The sequence below is a fragment of the Neofelis nebulosa genome, chromosome 1 (genome assembly GCF_028018385.1).
Source record: "Neofelis nebulosa isolate mNeoNeb1 chromosome 1, mNeoNeb1.pri, whole genome shotgun sequence".
NCBI lineage: Eukaryota > Metazoa > Chordata > Mammalia > Carnivora > Felidae > Neofelis > Neofelis nebulosa.
Window position 1 is genome coordinate 145,846,495 of NC_080782.1, and position 20,655 is coordinate 145,867,149.

Genomic DNA, 20,655 nt, shown 5'->3' on the forward strand with positions numbered 1-20,655 from the left:
AAGAGTCAGACACCCAACCAACTGAGTCACACTGGTGCCCAATAATTTTTTATTTTAAGTTTTTAGTCCCTCTAGGACTAAAATTTCCTCTAGGAAAATATTGGCTGAAACAAGACATTAGGTTTCTTGGGACAACTTAAGTTTTTCCTTTGTGTTAACTGAAATGTTTAACAGATAAACTTGAGGACTGTGAGTGGCTGTTACCACGCCTGAAAGAAAAAAATGGTTTGAAAGAAAAATATATTACAGTTTTACTAAAAAATAACATTTATTTTTAAATTTATTTAATCACACATTTATAGAAAAATTGGAATTACAATACAAAAATATTTTTTCCTGAATCGTTAAGAGTAAGTTGTCACTGGATGCCCCATTCACCCCTTGATGTGTATTTCCTACAACCAGGGATATTTTCTACCTAATACAACACACCTGTCAGAGTCAGAAAATTAATGTCGATACATTTCTAGTATCTAATCCTCAGACTCCATTCAAATATTTCCAGTTGTCCCAGTAATGTTCTTCATAGCAAAAGGATCCAGTTCAGAATCACATTACACTTTGTTGTCATGTATCTTTAATTCCCTTCAGTCTAAGATGGTCCTCTATCCTCTGTCTTTCCTTTACTTCTGTGACCTTGAGGCTTTTGAAGACTGCTTTCTGGCATGTACCTTAATTTGGGTTTGTCCGATGTTTCCTCATGGTTAGATTCATGTCATGGAGGTTTGTCAAGGATATAACAAAAGTGTCATCTCGGCTTTTTAAACGGAGCAATTTTTTTTTTAATTAATTCCACTGGGATGATGTTCACATTCACGGGTGGAGTGAGGGGATGTCTGCCAGGTGATAATTGTAAATTACTCACTTTCCCTTTGTAATTTATTCATGTTTTATGGTAAGTCACCTTGAAATTGTGTATATATCCTTTTCCTCATCAACATTTCAATTATTCATTAGACAGAGAACTATAGATTCATGAGTCCCTATTTGGTTACTTGCTGTCTTTATTATGATGCTCAAATTTTCCCAGATTGGATGAAAAGGGGGGTGCTTCAAGCTGGCTTAAGTATCAATGTTCCCATCATTCTTTGAACACTTCCTTGTCTTTCGGTACAAAAAGACATTCCGTCTCGAATTGTCCCTTTCCCATGAAAGCCCTGAAATCAGCCATTTCTCTGTGGAGCCCTGGTTTGCATAGTAGACCATGGTGTTTAGAAGCCAAGATCTGGGCACTAGCTGTGTTCGTTGTTGGTAGGGTGTGGCTGCTCCCAGGCCCTCTCTGCTGAGAAGGTAGGATTGATGTTGACATGTATATCTATATCCGTATCTGTATACGTATCTGTACCTACACATCTGTTCGTCTACAGAAGGGGCAAGATGCGTCTACACACATTTACATGTCTATGCAGGACTGTATCCATATACTGAAAACTGTGAGGACTGTTCACATCCATACCTCCAACTCCAATCCAACGACAAAAGGTCCCTTCTAGGTTTCCCTTTTTGAATGTTTGCTGTGCTCTTCTCCAACAGTGAGAAACCTGGGTCCCATTATCATTTATGTATCTTTGGATATGATTCACTCATCTGTGGTCACCAAGCTCCCATCACTGTCCTCCCCCCACCCCACGTGATGCCCTCCTCACCATCCTCAGGCTCCCTTACCTCATGCTGGATCACTGCCCTGGCTCTGAAAGTCCCCTTCACTCCACTAGGGCTTGGACTCCCCATTCTCACCCTGTTTGGGCTCCGACTGCCCATGCTAGGTGGACCCCTGCTAGATGTCCACCTTACCCTGTTTGGCTCTGACTCTCCATGTTGTAAGCCCCCTCCCTGCCCCGTGTGCATGTCCTACTCACCTTCCTGGTCTCTGCCATCCTGTACCAAGCTGCTCCCCACTGTACAGACTCCCCCATCACCCACCCAAGCTCCCCCACCCACTCCAGGTCATGGGTCTCCCCGGCCCCACCCCTGACTCCCCTCATAAAGAGGCCTGCCTTGCTCTGCCTCACCTTAAGGACCAACCTGTTTATGAAGGAGGAGAAGAGGAAAAGTCCACATGACTCTTAGATACGTGTGTTGTAAGGAATATCTTTGCTGAATGTTGTTGGATTCCAGAGAAGAGCGGGCCAAAAGCAATATTTACATGGTCTCGAATGCTGATTCCTGCCCCTCCGCATGAGGGAGGCAGTTCTATTTACTGTGAACCCCATTAAGGCTTTGCTCTGGCCATGTTAATCCTGCTAGAGTTTGGATGGAAAAAAGATAGCATTTGTTGAAGCAAACAGAAAAAGCAATCGAGCAGGCTTCCCTTTTAAAGCTCATCTCAGGGAGCCTGGTGGCTCAGTTGGTTAAGCCTCTGACTTTGGCTCAGGTCATGATCTTGCAGTTTGTGAATTCGAGCCACGCATCCGGCTCTGTGCTGACAGCTCGGAGCCAGGAGCCTGCTTCGGATTCTGTGTCTGCCTCTCTCTGCTCCTCCCCTGCTCACGCTCTGTGTCTCTCTCTCTCAAAAATAAACACTAAAAAAATTAAAAACAAAATAAAGCTCGTTTCTCTCCTTCATTCATTCCTCAGAATAAACTGCAGTACAGCTTGACCCCAGAGCTCTAAATTACAGATGATCTCCAGTCCTCAAGACCAAGGCATCTGTTCTTTCCTTTAAAGTCAGCAATGGGAAGTCACTGAGTGGGTTGATCAGGAAAGAAGCAGAAGATTGTAAGGAAAACTTTTCATTTCTAGTTACCAAATGGAAAACAGTCACAACCACATTGTACATCTTATAAACTTTTTTTTTTTTTATAAGGTGAACAGTACAGAGCAAACTGGTAAACTGGATGGCTTGGAGAAGTGTTTTTATAGGTGGGGCACTAATAGGTAAGCTGGGTTATTGGTGAATGGAGTATTTATGCCCTTTACACAAATCTACATCAGTATCCCTCCCTGACTTCTTGCTATCTCAGTAGTGACTCAATAATTACTTCACTTTATACCGAGGGTAAGTACAATATAATAAAATGCAATGCCTATCTGGAATAACTGTCTTCATCCAGGTAAGACAAATGTATATTACTCAGAATTCTTTTTCATATTCAGAGGAAGGACTATTAACCAATCAGGTGGGCATTTGATAAGCTCTTTTAAAAAAAAATTTAGTGTTTATTTATTTTTGAGAGAGACAGAGTGTGAGCAGGGGAGGGGCAGAGACAGAGGGAGACACAGAATCTGAAGCAGGCTCCAAGCTCTGAGCTGTCAGCACAGACCCTGATGCGGGGCTCAAACCCACAAACCGTGAGTGAGATCATGACCTGAGCCGAAGTCGGACACTTAACCGACTGAGCCACCCAGGTGCCCCATAAGCTCTTTAAGTGCTTTTTATTTACTACAAAAGCTAAGATGTAACTGGATTTTGACTTTCAACAGATAGCTAGAGAGTGGCACTTGGGCACTCCTCTGGTGGGATCAGGCAGTCCTCGGCAGTGTCACCCACACCTGATGACCAGTGTCAGAGCCTGACATCCAGCACACTTGGATGGAGAGCACAGCGGGGTAGCAAGACCAAGGTCACAGGAGGGGCAGACAGCCAGGCAGAAGGCAGGCAGAGGTTGCTGGAAAGGGAGAAGGGAGCCCAAGAGGGATAAGGAGGGAGAGGAAGAGGAGGAAGAGGAACGTGGAAGAAAAGACACAGGTGACATGGTTATTGGAAATGGGGACCATCATCAGAGGAAATATAGGAAATAGAGAACGGATGGTCTAGAAAATACCGGGAGATATCTCACACATAACGACTTGGATGCACGGTGATATTCTATTGCTTACATTTAAAATTTCTTTTTCTTTTAATTTTTTTTCATCTTTATTTTTGAGAGAGAGAGACAGAGCATGAGTGGAGAAGGGGCAGAGAGAGGGGGAGACACCAGATCTGAAGCAGGCTCCAGGCTCTGAGCTGTCAGCACAGAGCCCAACACACGGCTCGAAACCAGGAACCATGAGATCACGACCCGAGGCAAAGTCAGACACTTAACCAACTGAGCCACCCAGGCGCCCCCGTTTTAAATTTGTAAATTTGGAGAAGAAGACTCTGACCTATGACCCATGGTCAAGTCTGGGGGGTGGGTGGTGCTTTGGTTGGTTTTCATGGCCACATCCACTCACTCAGGGAGCCTCTTTGTGTGAGACAAATACAAAACCAAACTTTGGTTCTGCTTCTTCACTTGCGACTACATTGACTTACTCCAGCAAGAGGGAAAAACTTGAGATCGCATTGCCTTGAGTTTATACAACATCTTTAAGGCATTTAACTGGCATATTTCTTAATGTTTACATCACTCTGAGGTAGATCAGAGATCTGTGGTTTTACCCCCCATTCAACAAAAACAAAATCAGCGTGAAAACACAGAATTAAATCACACAAAGTCTAGAGCAGGATGCCTTGCTTTAGCGGTCCCGATTTAATCCTGTGTAACGAAACTAAGCTAATTCCATATATCGTAACTGATGAACGCCTTTAAAGTTCTCCAAACTACAAGCAGGTTCGATTTGGCCAGACGAAACGGTGTTTCAAACTTAGTCCCCTGAGGGCTTGGCTGTAAAGATTATGCTCTGGTTAGCATGTTGGCCTTTTAGCTCTATTTCACTGTATTTGGCCACTTCCCTGGGGCTGAAGATCTGCCCCTAATTGCTACTGTCTGTTGACAGCATTATTTTTGCACAGAGACTTTGGCCAAATGAGCGTCTGGCCCACAGGTGGGTACGCAGTCTCCAGCTTCAGAGCAAAGCCTTCCTCTCATTCTGGCCTCCACGACAGCAATCCCAAGGGCACTTTGTGGATCCTTCGATCCTGGCTCTTTTCGTGACACAATAAAGGCTCGGTAGCCTGTAAACTGTGACACAGGCAACGGGCACTGTGGGGAGAGAGAAACAGGCAGACACATCGCTTGCCTTTAGGGCACTTAACATGGCTCATAAAATGACCTATTTCTTCTTTTTAAAATTTGCTTTCCTTGGCTTTTCTGCGTGCTAGGGACTATTAGTTTTTCTGGTTTCTGTTCCTTTACACTGCTGTGTTATTTGCTCATTACACTTTTAAATACTGCACTAAATAAACCCCAGAGTATTGCAAATCCGTATTTCCCTCAGAAAAGAATGTGCGCTGTTGGCCAAGGATTTAACATCCCACTGACTTTCACAACAGAACAAGCAAGACTCTTCTAAGGTGAATTTGTTTTCACAAGGCAGTTAAAGTAAATTCTGTGGTTTTGTAGCCCAACATGAAATCTCCCCCCGGAATGGAGCAGCACTGGCAAAACCCTCAGCCATCAATGAGCCTGAGGGCCGAACGTGACAATATGGGAAGGACGGGAAGGACTCCCAGGAGCAAATGTGACGGACACACGAATGACAGAACATGAGGTTTTCCAGACTCACAAAGTATTGGAGGACAAAACTCTGCACAAAGTACATTATGACGGGCCTAGAGGGGTGCCGGAAGTGGCCGCCGCTCAGTTACGTGTTTTTCCGTAGCCACGCTGTCATCCTGGCATTGCGCTTTTTGTTTTCCACATTTTTGTTCTTTATTGTCTGTAATTTGGCACGAACTGTGAGCTTCTGGTGCTCTTCCAACATGTTGCCGAAAAACTGCTGCAGCTTGAAGGACAAAGGGAAGGCCGGTCAGTGCAAACTCAGGTCTCCTTTAGCCAGAAGAAGGCCAAGTTCATGCTCAGTAACAACAGGCTTGCAAATGGCCCGTGTGGGCAAGGGCGGGTGGGAAGGCCGGCCTCTAGATGGCGTGCTCCTGGGGAGACCGCACACCTACCCTGAAGAATCAGGTGTGGATTCCATCTGTGGAATGGGAACTTCATCTATTTTGTTCACTGCTCTATTCCCCCGGGGGCACACAGTAGGTGCTTGATAATGACCTACTGAATGCGTATCGGGGATTGTACAAAATGTGTGGGCAGAGATACAGTGAGATCTTCTCTTATCTCAAAAGAAACTTTGCAACTCCTCAAGCTCAAAGCTGGCACCTTACATCTGTGCCTTTACAAGTGTATCCTTTATTTAAGAATACTGAGATGGGGGCGGGGGCGGGGGGGCCTGGGTGGCTCAGTAGGTTAGGCGTCCAACTTCAGCTCAGGTCATGATTTCATGGTTCCTGAATTTGAGTCCCACATCAGACTCTAGGCAGACAGGTTAGAGCCTGGAGCCTGCTTTGGATTCTGTGTCTGTCTGTCTGTCTGTCTGTCTGTCTCTCTCTCTCTCTCTCTCTCTCTCTCTCTGCCCCTCCCTACTCACCCTCTGTCTGTCTCTCTCTCAAAAGTAAATAAATACTTTAAAAAACTTTTTAAGTTATTTTAAAAAAGAATATTGAAACGGGCCACCTGGGTGGTTCAGTTGGTTGAGCGTCCAACTTTGGCTCAGGTCATGATCCCACAGTTCGTGAGTTCGAGTGCCACATCAGGCTCATTGCTGTCAGCACAGAGCCTGCTTCAAATCCTCTGTCCCCCTATCTCTATCCCTCCCTCGCTTGCACTGTCTCTCAAAAATAAACAAACATTAAAAAAAAATATTGAGATAGTAGCTTTGTCCACTGGCTAGATTCCTTCACTGGGTCAGCTGGGGCATTTATTTATGGAAACATCTACCTCAATATTCTGCATCAGCCAGACCCCAATGAACTAATAAGTTATATTCCAAAAGTCTATTTCTGTGTCACTGGATTAGAATTTAGAACATCCCAGATGACTGTGTACCCATCCCCCGCTCACAAAATGTCACTTAAACACTAATGTACTTGAAATTGAGCAGAAATAGGCCATCAAGCCTAATTACAAGGTCAAAGAAAAGTCAGTTTGGAGGAAAGAGCAGGTGAAGGAACCAGGAACAGACCTCCCGGCCTCTCCCACACCTGCCTGCCGTGGGAGCCACAGTGGGAGCCACCTGCCTGCCATGGGAACCTGTAGTGCGTGGTGGTGGGGGGGGGGTCTGTGGGACTGTAGGTGGGCTTCATGTGTGCTGGAGAGCATGAGGCCACGCTCTGGAGGGTGCGGTATGAAGCCCTGAGCAAGAAATAGTGGAGAGTGTATAGAACCTGTGCTACGCTAGAGGGAGAAGAGACTCGTGCGACTTTTCACTTTTATTCTTGTCATTATTCTCCATATGATCCTGTGAACAGATAGATTACGGCAGGACCCTTGGAGATGACTACTTTTTGGCAAGGCTATTCGTAGTAGCTAATTTAACTTGTTTTCAAAACTGCAAAAATTGAACCCCTGCGAAACATACTTTTGCATTAATAAAAATCAACTATCAGTGAGTACAGTTTCGGAACTTTGAGGACAGCTAAATTTATACACACTTCATTCATTAAACAACAAAAAATCTTTGCTGGGTTCTGTAGACACAAAGATGAACTGATGCCCTTTAGACGATACCAGCACACTGGGGCTCCTGGGTGGCTCAGCCGCTTGAGTGTCTAACTATATCTCATGGACAGGGTCCAGCCCCGAGTCAGGCTCTGTGCTGACAGCTCACAGCCTGGAGCCTGCTTCGGATTCTGGGTCTCCCTCTCTGTCTGCCCCTCCCCTGCTTGCATTTGCACTCTCTCTCAAAAATAAATAAACATTAAAAAAAAAAAAAAAAAAGGAAGATACTCGCACAAACGCGCCATCACTGTGGGAGCACTCCTTCCAACATTTCTGGGTGTGCCCTTCACTCTCTTGTCCAGGGAGTCCCTGGTAAATCACGTCCTGACAGCTCAGTCTCAGGCAGGCCAAATGCAAACAGAGATCATTCCTTCAGGAATTAGTGGTTCTTCCTCTCTCTTAACAACTACACAGCTCACTGCTTCTCTCTCTCTCTCTCTTTTTTTTTTTTTTGTCTCACGATCAAACCTCAGGCCTTTATGACTTACATGTGTATTGGTGTATTTGCTGGGGCAGATAGGTTGATTTTTTCTTTCTTCTCGTTTGTTTTTTTTTTTTTTTAAATTTTTTTTTCAACGTTTTTCATTCATCTTTGGGACAGAGAGAGACAGAGCATGAACGGGGGAGGGGCAGAGAGAGAGGGAGACACAGAATCGGAAACAGGCTCCAGGCTCCGAGCCATCAGCCCAGAGCCTGACGCGGGGCTCGAACTCACAGACCGCGAGATCGTGACCTGGCTGAAGTCGGACGCTTAACCGACTGCGCCACCCAGGCGCCCCTCTTCTCGTTTTTTTAACCAGCTCGATGCATGGAGGGGATGGAGCAAGCTCCTAGGCCATCTCCCTGCTCCCCAAATCCATTTAATATATTGCCCTCGGAGAGAGGATGTATCAGTTATAAAACTGATAAGAACAGATACTACGCTTGATCTGAGAGCCAAAAGGCCAAGAGGCGATTGAGTTTCCTTTCTTATTTACACAGGCCCCTTCTGTTCTTAGGAATATGGTCCCAGGCCATGGTGTTTAATTTGTACTCAGGCATTAAAAAAAAAAAAAAAAAATTAAGTCTATTGAAATGAAATCAATGGACAATAAATTATACTCACTAAAGCATACAAATGAGTTGTGATGACTATATACACCCGTGAAACACATAGACACGTTCAAAACACAGTACGTTTCCACTACCCACAAATTCCTTCAGGCACTTTGCAACCCTGCCTCTGTCCCAGGCAGCCATTGATCTGCCTTTTATCACTAGAGATTATATTTGCATTTTTTAGAATGTGCGTGTGTGTTTTAAACTCAGCACCATCATCTTGAGATCTATCCAGGCCATTACACAAACCTATTCTTTTTTTTTTTTTTTTTTTTTTTTTTTTTTTTTTAATTGCAGGGTAGTATTCCCTGGTGTGGATATATTACATTTTCTTTATCAATTCACCTATCGATGGATGTTTGGATGGTTTCCATTTTTCGGCTAATGAGAATGAAGCTGCTATGAATATTCATGTAGAAGACTGTGTGGCTGTAGGATGTAGGTTTTTTAGGAGTAAAAAAACCTAAAATGGAATTAATAGGTCACTATGTGTCTAGTGACATTTTAAAATACTGCCTTGGGGCGCCTGGGTGAAGCGTCCAACTTCAGCTCAGGTCATCTTACGGCTGTGGGTTCAAGCCCAGCGTCGGGCTCTGTGCTGACAGCTCGGAGCCTGGAGCCTGCTTCTATTTCTGTGTCTCCCTCTCTCTCTGCCCCTCCCCTACTCACACACACACACACTCTCTCTCTCTCTCTCTCTCTCTCTCTCTCTCTCTCAAAAATGAGTAAACATTAAAAATTTTTTTAATAAAATAAAATACTGCCTATTTTCCAAACTATTTTCCAAAATAGTTGTACCATGTTCCATTCTCACCAGCAGAAAAAGAGAGTTCTGGTTGCTTCACTTCTCTGTCAGTGTGTGGTATTATAAATCTTTCTAATTTTACCTATGCTACTGGGTGTGTGGAGGTTGTATTTATATATTACCCTTGTTTTACAGTGTGTGTGTGTGTGTGTGTGTGTGTGTGTGTGTGTGTGTGTGTGTGATTTCTTTTTTTAATAGTTATTTGCTTTGGCCCCTTAGTTTACTTTCTGGTTAAAGGATCCCATTTTCTTTCTAGAACTATTCCTCTCCTATCCCAGGGCCTGAGGTTTGAGTGAGGCTGGCTCCAAAGGTGGGCACATGACCCAGGCGAGGCCATTGGAGTATTTCACTGCCCCCCCGCCCCCGCCCCACCGGACACAGTGATTGGTGCATGCGACCCACGTAGGACCAAGCAGGGTCATTCTATGGGGCTGGAACTTGACATTAGGTGAGCAAGGACCTCTTTTCCTGCAAGTGACAGTGCTAGGGCTGACATAAGCTGGAGCTATGTTTGCCTCCACGTAGAGAAAGCCTGCCTAAGAAGAAAATCAGCCCAGGAGAAAGCAGAGCCTGGAAATGACAAGCCCCATTGTTAGTTTCTAGAATACAGATAGGACTAAAATGTGGTCTCTGTCCTCAGGGAGCTCATTATAGCCTCAGGGAGTAGACATATTTACACCCCAATTACAGTATAATGTAGTCACAGCCAGGGTACAGATATTCATAGGATGATTGAGGAGAAGGTATAAATCAGTTCATGGAAAAATTCCTGGAACAGGTGTTTGGAGCAGGGTCTTAAAGGGTAACGAGATTTATCCAGCCAAGGCCAGGCATGGGGAAGTCACCCAGATCAGAAGGCAGAGTGTTTCCAAAATCTGGAAAATGTGGAACAACATGCAAATTTAAGAAAACCTGTATGTGGTACAGTCCAACTAGAGGGAAAATATTTGGAAGTGTCTGTCTCTCTTGTTCCCCGATGCTCGGCGGTGAAGTGGGCAAAATGAAGCCAGAGAGGCAGGTGGGGGCCAGGTTATAAAGGATGCTAATTAAAAGACGAAAAAAAATCTCTTCTAGAGCTGCAATGAGCTACTGAAGCTTTGACAGCTGGGCAAGGTGTGGCAGCAGCATGAGGGCTAGGAGGCAAGGAAGACCAGCCTGGGGTACAGGGCCCTGGCCAGAGTCCCCTGCAGTAAGTTAGGTGAGGAAGGACGGAGTCCAGTCCTCTGCGAACAAGAATGGTCTCTATTTCAGCAGCAAGAGAGAATTAAAAGTAATTTCCTGCATACAGTGCAAATAACACCGGTAAGAGCAGGGAATATAATAATTCAAATAAGCCTGTTGTTTTTAATCTATTTTTAATGTTTATTTATTCTTTTGAAAGAGACAGAGTGTGAGCAGGGGAGGGGCAGAGAGAGAAGGGGATACAGAATCCAACACAGGCTCCAGGCTCTGAGCTGTCAGCACAGAACCTGACGCAGGTCTTAAACTCACAAACCATGAGCACCACCTGAGCTGAAGTCGGATACTTAACCCACTGAGCCACTCAGGCGCCCCAAGCCTGTTGTTTTTAATTTTAGCAATTCCAAATTATGTTAAAAATGGCTCCTGAATTATTGTTACAATTCACAATATCTAAAGTACTTACCTCTGTGATCTGTAAATCTGTGCTTATGGTTCTCCCTATTATGTACATTAGATTAACCAGCGATTGTGTTCCATACCTACAAAACAAGAAGATGCTAATCAGACGTGGAAAATGTTTTGCAAGATAAAGCTATACTTTATATAGCAGGTAAATGCTAAGCGTACAGCCCCTATTGATTCCTATCTCCTGAATCTAAGCAAAATCATGTATGAATAAGGTTAGGGTCATCATTTAAGAGGGAATCTATTATATAGAGAATTTTATCAGCACTAAGGAAACATTACAGTTAAATATCGATTTGTGCACACGTAGTTCTAAAACTGTTAGTTACATATAAAAAGCTCCTAAAAACAACAAAAACTGTTTTTATCTTTTTAAATGAAGTGGTTAGAATAGTGGTCACACACTTCAAATTAACATAATCTATAAGGGGGTAAGTAAATATGCAAAATTATGCCCCTTAACAAACAGTTATTAATATGGGATCACTTTCGGAAACTCTGGCTAAACTACCCTGAAAGCTTATTTAAAATTTTGAATTTGTATATTGTTTTTGGAGAAATGATCCATGTCTTTGGAGATTCTCAAGATGTTGGTGATCGCAGAAGGGCTAAGTATTTCTGTTCCCTCAAAGAGGCACAGTGACTGTAACTTCCCCTCTAGTTTAGTGTCCTTGAGTAGCCAACAGGGATCTTCTGCAATAAAACCCCAGGAAACATTGTTATGGAAATACAGCAGATACATACCTGCCCAAAGCCTTGCTGAAGTTAAAAAGGTAAATAAAGACTTTTGGATGCATTAAAGAAGAAAGAAAATTAAAATAGGGTTAATGCTTTGGACCGAACAAAAGAGGGTTGCAGTGACACTGTTTTATTGATAGTTGATGGTTAATACACACGACTGACTTACTTCAAAAATGTATACTTGACACTAAAAATTGCAAGACTTCACGTTGGCATAATATCCAAACAACGGTGAGAGAAAACAATGCTTTCATTCTTTTTTAAGTTTTCAGCTGTAACTTAAGCTGTGTCTACCTGACCAAAGAGAAGGAGACATAGTCTACATATAAACAAATTTGTTTCTATAGGAAAAGAGGACACGCTTCTTAGTTTTCCATTTTTTTTTTAATTTTTTAAATGTTTATTTATTTTTGAGAGAGAACGAGAGACAGAGCACCAGTCAGGGAGGGGCAGAGAGAGAGGGAGACACAGAATCCAAAGCAGGCTCCGGGCTCCGAGCTGTCAGCACAGAGCCCGACGCGGGTCTTGAACTCACCAACTATGAGATCATGGCCTGAGCCGAAGTCAGATGCTCAACCGACTAAGCCACTCAGGCGCCCCCCTTAGTTCTCCATCTTTATTGGTCAAGTATTAAAAGCTTGTAAAACAACTCAAGAAATCTGGCAATATTTGCAAAAACAACAACAACAAAAAAAAAACAAACAAAAAAAGCCAAAACAAACCTGAGTTCCAAACTTAAAAAAAAAAAAATGTGGAAAGCTACCTAGGGCCCTACCAGTGTGACTTTCTACCAGAGGAAGAAGACTACCCTGAGAGGCAGGGCTGGGTTTGAAATTATCTTGAGCGGTCTATAACTTAAAAAAGATGGGGACTGACATATAGTTCGAAGCATTGTTCTAGAGATGAAATGAGATGCTATGTATTGAAGCACCCATCAGAGTACCCGGCACGTTTTATCCCTTACTATTCTTGCAAATTCCAAGAGGAGGTCTTTCTGCCACAGATGATCTGTCCCTCTTGTTGAGAGAGCCATCTCTGAAACCTTACTGAGCAAAACTATATACATTACAAATAGTTTATCCTGCCAGTTGTATGAGACGTGCTCATGAACGGAACGTGCTCATTAACGGAACGACCAGAGCCGATGTGTGTCAGTTTAGTTACCGTTTTAAAAAACTGGTAACATTCAAGGGAGCTGGGTGGCTCTGTCTGTTGAGCTGAGCATCTGACCCTTGATTTCAGCTCAGGTCACCATCTCAGTTTGTGTGTTCGAGCCCCATGTTAGGGGCTCTGCGCTGACAGCGTTGAGCCTGCTTGGGATTCTCTCTCCCTTCCTCTCTCTCTGTCTGCCCCCCCCCCCACTCCTCTCAAAAATAAATAAACTGAAAAATAAAAAAATTGGTAACATTCTGTGGTAGGGTGTGCACAGGGATTTGGGCCCCTCTCGTCTGGATCGCCTCCTGTCTCTCTCCTTTCGAATTCTCCCTCCTCAACCTTCCCCTGCCATGTCTGATTTCCTGAGGCAAGTGTGGCCACTGGACAAGCATGGGGGCACCAAGGCATCCAGCCTGATCCAATGACTGGCAGTGGGAATAGGCTGTTCAGAGCTCGGGTGCCCCACTCCATAATGCCTAACTTCTCTCCATTTGCTTGTTCTCCATTTCTCTCTTCAGCTCCGTACTCCCCATGATGAAACACAACAGAGACAGAGTAGGAACGTGTACCAGCTTTCACGCTGAGGAACTCAGCCCATGTAACAACAGTATTTGAAGAAGAAATCGAGTGCTAGGTGAAGAACGGAGTAAGATTTCCTTTGGGATCAGTTGAATTTGAAACTGATCACACCCTGCGTTCTGTATTCACGCAAAGCTAGGGTTTTCCCAGAGGCTGCAAGGTCTACATTGTTGTAAGAAAGCCAGAAGCACTTGACCAGGATGCCAGGGCACAGAGAGGGTTTCTACCGCCTCCAGGAATAATGCCTACAAACACTACTGCCTCATGTCTATATCCACACGTTCTTCCATAAGATCTATCTGTAGCTAATGGCCCGAGAGCATTTTTCTGCAGCCTGCAAGATGTCTTTGTGGTCAGTGGAGGCTCCCTCATTGCCATCAGGACTCAAAAGATCATCTCCGGCCCAACAATGAACTCAAATACCCTGCAGCAACCAGACCAGTGCCCTAAACATGGGAGGGAGGGGCAGGACCAAACCAAAGCTCTTTTCCTTCGTACAAATATTCCAAAATATAGTTTCAGAGGAGGCTTCCTGGCCCACTTACTGTGACAGGTCCCAAGTCAGACACTCAGTCCTGCCCTGAGGCATTTTCTGGTGTCCTCTCCTCCGTGCAGAAGGTAATTTTTCCCAACTGCTTGTTCAAATCCCATACAAAGGCCATTCTTCTCTTTGGGTTCCCCCAAACCTTCCCCAGCTCTCCCCTCCAGCATTTGTCAGATACCATGTCCTCGTCACCTCGTATTCCTGACAAGAGCTTAAACTAACTGTGCCCTGGCATGGAGAAACTAGAACTTTTTTACTACGAGAAGGAACCTTGGAATCGATCAAATAGGATACCTTTCGTTCTATGTAAGAGGAAACCAAGGCTGAAATGTTAACAAGTAAACAATAAACAGTTGTTGTTTTAGTTACAGCTCCAGAGGAGAGGGTCAGAGAAGTCAGTTTGTTGTTATCTGTTTCTCTCCCAGAACTTCTCTCCTGGCAAAATGACACTCTATGAACATTACGTATACAGTTATGGCTATACGATGCAGGAAAAAGGGTGTGAAAAACTCGAGATTTCCTTCCGTGGGGCTTCTTGGGGTCTTTATGATGCTAGCATAGACTGTGAATTTGCAAAAAGCAGAGATTCGAACAGACAGTTCCCAAACTGATGGTCTTTCTTGCTCGCAGAAGTCTGAGCAACGTCTTCCATGAACAATGCTCGGTGGAACGTACTGGAGAAACACTAATTTCAAAGCTAACTTGCTAGTCATCAGTCACGTTTCAGCAAACTCAGAAAAAGTCTTTCTCACATAATTAAGGTAAAATTTAATTTGTCAGAGGCATTTTTTTATTTATCCTTTCGTGCAGTCTTTACCATTGTATGGAGACAGGTAACATGCTAGTCTTCTTGTCAAATATAACTCTTAATTTTTTTTTAGATGTTTATTTATTTTTGAGAGAGAGAGAGAGAGACAGAGTGCGAGCAGGGGAAGGGCAGAGAGAGAGGGAGACACAGAATCCGAAGCAGGCTCCAGGCTCTGAGCTGTCAGCACAGAGCCCGACGCAGGGCTTGAACCCACAAACCATGAGATCATGACCTGAGCTGAACTTGGCTGCTTAACCGACTAAGCAACCCAGACACCCTTGAAATGTAACTGTTGAAATACGTGATGATTAATTGCTCTGATGTACAAAGAATTGAGTAAGCATTCTTGTTTCATGTTTAGTGTTTATGATAGTTTAATTATTAATTTGAACTTTACTTCCTTCTACGAATCCATAAATGTTATCACCGTTTATTGAAACCAAATTATTGGCAAAATCCAGCAAGACTGATGAACATTACAATTAATATGAAATAAAGAAAAAATAAATAAATGTACTTGATGTAGAAAGCAAACTTATTTGAGTCTGAAAGACATTGTGTAGCAGACTCTATGAGAGGAGGGGGCTGAGATGAATTTATTGTAAATAGGTATCTGTTTTATGGGCATGACATTTTGTCGATAAGAGATAAAAATATTCAAGCCATGGATTAAAAGTTCATACATTTACAGGCACCTGGGTGGCTCAGTTAGTTAAGCGTCCGACTCTTGATCTCGGCTCAGGTCATGATCTTAAGGGCCATGAGTTCGAGTGCCGCATGGGGCTCTGTGCTGACAGTGTGGAGCCTGCTTGGGATTCTCTCTCCCTCTTTCTGCCCTTACCCCACTCATGCGCATGCTCTCTCTCTCGCTCTCTCTCTCTCTCTCTCCCTCCCTCCCTCAAAAGATAAATAAACTTAAAAAAAAAGTTTATACATTTATAATTCTAGGAGCTCCTTGAGGTTAATAAGACCCATTTAGAGTTAAAAAGAAAGGGGAGGCATTCTCTCCATTTAATATTGTTATGCACATCACTTAAATAAATTGCTACACGGTGGACTTTTCAGAGAGCGTTACCGATATGTTCTCATTCTCTAACTACAGAAAAAGGGTTCTTCTGAGGGATAAAAGTTAAAATACACTTCAAGTCACTTAAATTGAGAGGAGTCTTCCCCATGGGTTGGTCAAAGGCATTTTGGGGGTTTGGTTGGTACATGTGCCCTGCATGAAGAAGAGAGGAAAAAATGAATTGAGGGGCTCATTACCCCCAGGAGCAGTGCTATCCAGCCGAACTCTCTGTGGTGAGGACAATGTTCTACATCGGAGCTGTCCAACGTGACGGCTGCTTGGCCATATCACACTCTTAGAACAGGGCCAGTGCAACTGCAGAACCGAATTTCAAATTTTATTTCATTACTTATTAGTTCAAATGTAAATTCAAATATCTATATGTTAGCTAGTGGCTATCATATTGAGCAATGCAGCCTCAGATAATATTTTACTCAGGTGCCAAATGGTTCCAGGTTAAACTATACCAGAGTTGCCCGGGGAGCTAGTGAAAGGTGCAGATTTCTGCCCTGTTTTGGAAGATTCTGATTTTACTTATTTTCATTTTTATTTTTTTTAATGTTTATTTTTGAGAGGGGGCGAGGAGCAGGGAGAGAGGGGGACAGAGGATCCGAAGTGGACTCTAGGCTCCGTGCTGACAGCAGAGAGCACGACATAGGGCTCGAACTCATGAACCATGACATCATGACCTGAGCCAAAGTCAGACACTTAACCGACTGAACTACTCAGGCGCCGGGAAGATTTTGATTTTGAAGGGGGGATGGGTGGGTGGGCTTGAGGTCTTTAGGTTCTTTAGCTACTATAGGCGATTTCCAACCTTGTGGCTGGGATCACCTGCCTGAATGCCAGGCACCATGTCACTATGAGCCACAATGATAATAAATTCAATCCTCAGCACTTGCAAGGACATACTAGGTGCCAGGCACAGCTAAATACTAAGCCTGGTTCATAACTGTGAACCTCTGTCTTCCTCGGGACCCAAAAGTGCATGGGAAGGATCGGAGGAATCAACAGCCAGTGGTGATGACAAGTTGGGACCTCTGGTGAATCAAAACATATTTCTTAAAGGAGCTGCTCTCTCAACATTTTCATGCCCAAACTGCTACTAGACTGTTTGGTAGGAAGCGTGGGAAGAAAACAGTCAAGGGCTGTAGCCAAAGCGAGTGCCCCACAGCAGCAAGAGGACAGGTGACCTCCCAGGCCAGGCAAAGCCAAGTGGAGACAGCACTGTTGTTACAAACTCCAGGGAGAGAGAACAGAAACGAAGAAACACCCCTGTGAGGCTGGGATCTCTGAAATCTCAGGGAACAAGGGGACCAATGTCAATAATTCTGATTTATATCCTAACTCCCAAATTCCCAGTAGGGCCTAGGAAGGAGGGTATTATTTTTAATGACTGAAGCAAGAAGGGAAGGATACCCTTTACTGCCAAAGTCTTAGGAATCTGAGAAAAGTTAAGGAATTCCAAAGACCCTCCAAAGCAATGAACTTAGAAAATATAAAACTGGATGTAAGGTCAATTTTCTTAGTATGTGACTATGCTAAATGCATTCCACTGATGACCAGAAAAATGCTGTTCAAATAAGTCTCTACCTCCATGTTGTAAACTTCTGTTTTTTAATGTTTATTTATTTGGAGGGGTGCAGAGAGAGAGGGAGACAGAAGATCTGAAGTAGGCTTCACACTGTCAGCACAGAGCCCAATGTGAGGCTTGAACCCACGAACCCAAAGTCAGATGCTCAACCGACTGAGCCACCCAGCCGCCCCTATGTGTTGCAAATTTCCCATTTAAAAGCACAATATTTTGGTATTGTAAAGGAATTCAATAAGTGTTTACAAAAGAAAAACTTTCCACGATTTTGTTCCTTAAGAGAGCTATATTCACATTCTTTAAACATGTATATTCTAAATATACTTTCTGTCCAACAAGGATAAATTTATTTGCAAAAAAGCATCTTCCACCTTTACAGGTGTTTGGACCTGGACTGCTGGCCACTTTGTATTTGCTAACTCTAGAGTATGTGAGCACTTGTAAGACATTATTCTAGGCTTTCAGTGATGTGATTAATCAGATATGATTAAGTAATGTTCTAGAAAGACCAGCCATCAAGGGCATGCTGATTTCTTTTTTTAATTTTTTAACATTTATTTATTTTTGAGAGAGAGAGAGACAGAGCGTGAGCAGGGGAGGGGCAGAGAGAGAGAGGGGAAGAATCCGAAGCAGGCTCCAAATTGTCAGCACAGATCCCCATGTGGGGCTCAAACCCACAAACCATGAGATTATGACCTGAGCCAAAGTCAGATACTCAACCGACTGAGCCACCCAGGTACCCCAGCATGCTGTCTTATTTTTGCCCGTCAGCATTTACTTCACCCAACAGGGGGCTATGAAGCAAGCAGATTTCATCTCAAAAGGTAAGAAATATGAAAAATTCAAGAATACGGAACCCAGATATGTAAAGGGAATATTATAACAAATAAGACGCGAGGAAGCGATGAGCGTTGGTGTTTCTTGAAATGTAGCGGTCTGCTTCACAAAATAAATGAATGGGCGGTGTGCACTCAAACCAAAGCACATGACCTGCTCTACTCTGTGTCTCTGATGACAATCTTCTTAGTGGGCACAATGGGGAAACTGAGGTAGGTAAGTATCCCATGCAAATCCATTTTCACATAGAAAGCCAACACTGGGGGTAAGCAACCTTCTCTTCCACAAGTGAGACTGAATGCAAGCAAAATCATCACTTTCCTGATCCAGGCAAAGGACTTTTGGGACCTCCATGGGCTAAAGCTGAGCTTCTAGCCCCAAACCAGTGACCTGTATGAAAGGGAGTTGCCTATTAGCTCCTTACCTTTCACTCACAGCTTGCCAATTGTTGATTAAAAAGTCCTTCACAATGTACCGGCCTACTTCAGATTCCGCCACAACTTCCATTATATTTGTTTCGTTAAAAGTGAATGGAGCTGCTGTGACGGCATACTCCAGATATCTGCAAAAATGCATGTGCAGAAAAGAAATATGCAAACATTATCCAATATAAAGAGTGGATTTCAACAAATGGACATAAGATCCCTTAGGGTTCTGAGTCAGCGCACAAATAGGTATTATTTTAACTCCTATATGAGCACATGGTCTATTTCTCTCCCCTTGGTTTATGAATTGCATTCTTCTGCTAGGATCTTTTTATTTTTTAAATATTTTTAATGTTTATTTATTTTTGAAACAGAGAGAGAACAGGAGAGGGGCCGAGAGAAGAGGACAGAGGATCCGAAGCAGGCTCCATGCTGACAACAGAAAGCCCGATGCAGGCCTCGAACTCATGAGCCACGAGATCATGACCTGACCCGAAGTGAGATGCTTAACTGACTGAGCCACCCAGTGGCCACCCAGCCACCCACCCCGCCCTTTCTGCTGAGAACTTTGGCCAGATTACCTGTGAAGTATCCATGGGTCTTTACTGCAGCTCATCGCATAAGTGAGTTGAATCCTTTCTTCTTCCTTTGTTTTATTAGAGTACATATTTAACAAAAAGTCCCATTCTTCATCACTTCCGAAGGCAACGCCATAACATAAAACTACACTTTTAATCGGATAAGGTATTCTGTAAGGTAGAAGGTGCAATGCTATTTCTCATAGTAGTCAATTTATATGTTTATTTAGGTTGTTAAATACACACACACACACACACACACACACACACACACACACACACACACATATATGTATGTTTCACTTTAAATTCAAGTTAGCAGGGTGCCTGGGTGGCTCAGTCAGTTGAGCGTCCAACTTCGGCTCAGGTCATGGTCTTGCAGTCTGTGAGTTCAAGTCCCATGTCGGGCTCTGTGCTGACAGCTCAGAGCCTGGAGCCTGTTTCAGATTCTGTGTCTCCCTCTCTCTCTGACCCTCCCCCATTTATGCTCTGTCTCTCTCTGTTTCAAAAATAAATAAACGTTAAAAAAAATTTAAATTCAAGTTAGTTAATATGTAGTGTAGTATTGGTTTCAGGAGTAGAATTCAGTGACTCATCACTTCCATACGATACCCAGTGCTCATTCCAACAAGTGTCCTCCTTAATGCCCATCATCTGTCTGGCCCATCTTCCACCCACCTCTCCTCCAGCAACCCTCAGTTTGTTCTCTGTTGCTAAGAGTCTCTTAGGAGCCTGGGTGGCTCAGTAGGTTGAGTGCCTGACTTCAGTTCAGGTCATGATCTCATGGTTCGTAAGTTCGAGCCCCACATTGGGCTCGCTGCTGTCAGTGCGGAGCCCGCTTCAGATCCTCTGTCTTTATCTCTCTGACCCTCCCCCACTCACTTGCTCTCTCAAAAATAAATAAATAAATAAATAAAGGAGTCTCTTATAGCTTGCCTCCCTGTTTTTTCTTACTTTATTTTTCCTTCCCTTCTCTTACATTCATCTGTTTTGTTCCTTTATCAACAATAGCCAATGTATCCAAAGGACACAAAAATGCTGATCTGAAGGGGCATATGCACCCCAGTGTGTATAGCAGCACTATCAACAATAGCCAAATTATGGAGAGAAGCCAGTGTCCATCGACTGATGAATGGATAGAGACGTTGTGGTATATATATACAATGGAATATTACTGAGCGATCAGAAAGAATGAAATCTAGCCCTTTGCAACAATGTGGATGGAGCTAGAGGGTATTACGCTAAGCAAAATAAGTCAGAGAAAGACAAATATCATATGATTTCATCCATATGTGGAATCTATGCTGTTATATATTTAGAAGGATGTACCTAGAAAAAAACATGGAGATCTCAGATA

General features: G+C 43.5%; 1 protein-coding gene and 1 pseudogene across 1 annotated transcript in view; both read right to left on the reverse strand.

Annotated features, from left to right (window-relative positions):
• Positions 1–249: 249 nt before the first annotated feature.
• Positions 250–20,655, reverse strand: part of LVRN (laeverin) — a 79,571-nt gene continuing 59,165 nt past the window's right edge. The window contains exons 17-20 of the mRNA XM_058738576.1: positions 19,302–19,469; positions 18,720–18,857; positions 10,973–11,048; positions 250–5,646 (exon numbers count right to left, since the gene is read on the reverse strand). Of these exons, the coding sequence (XP_058594559.1) occupies positions 5,506–5,646; positions 10,973–11,048; positions 18,720–18,857; positions 19,302–19,469 (523 nt within the window). The 3' untranslated portion in view covers positions 250–5,505. The remainder of the gene's footprint in view (positions 5,647–10,972; positions 11,049–18,719; positions 18,858–19,301; positions 19,470–20,655) is intronic.
• Positions 8,179–8,380, reverse strand: LOC131490061 (U2 spliceosomal RNA; annotated as a pseudogene).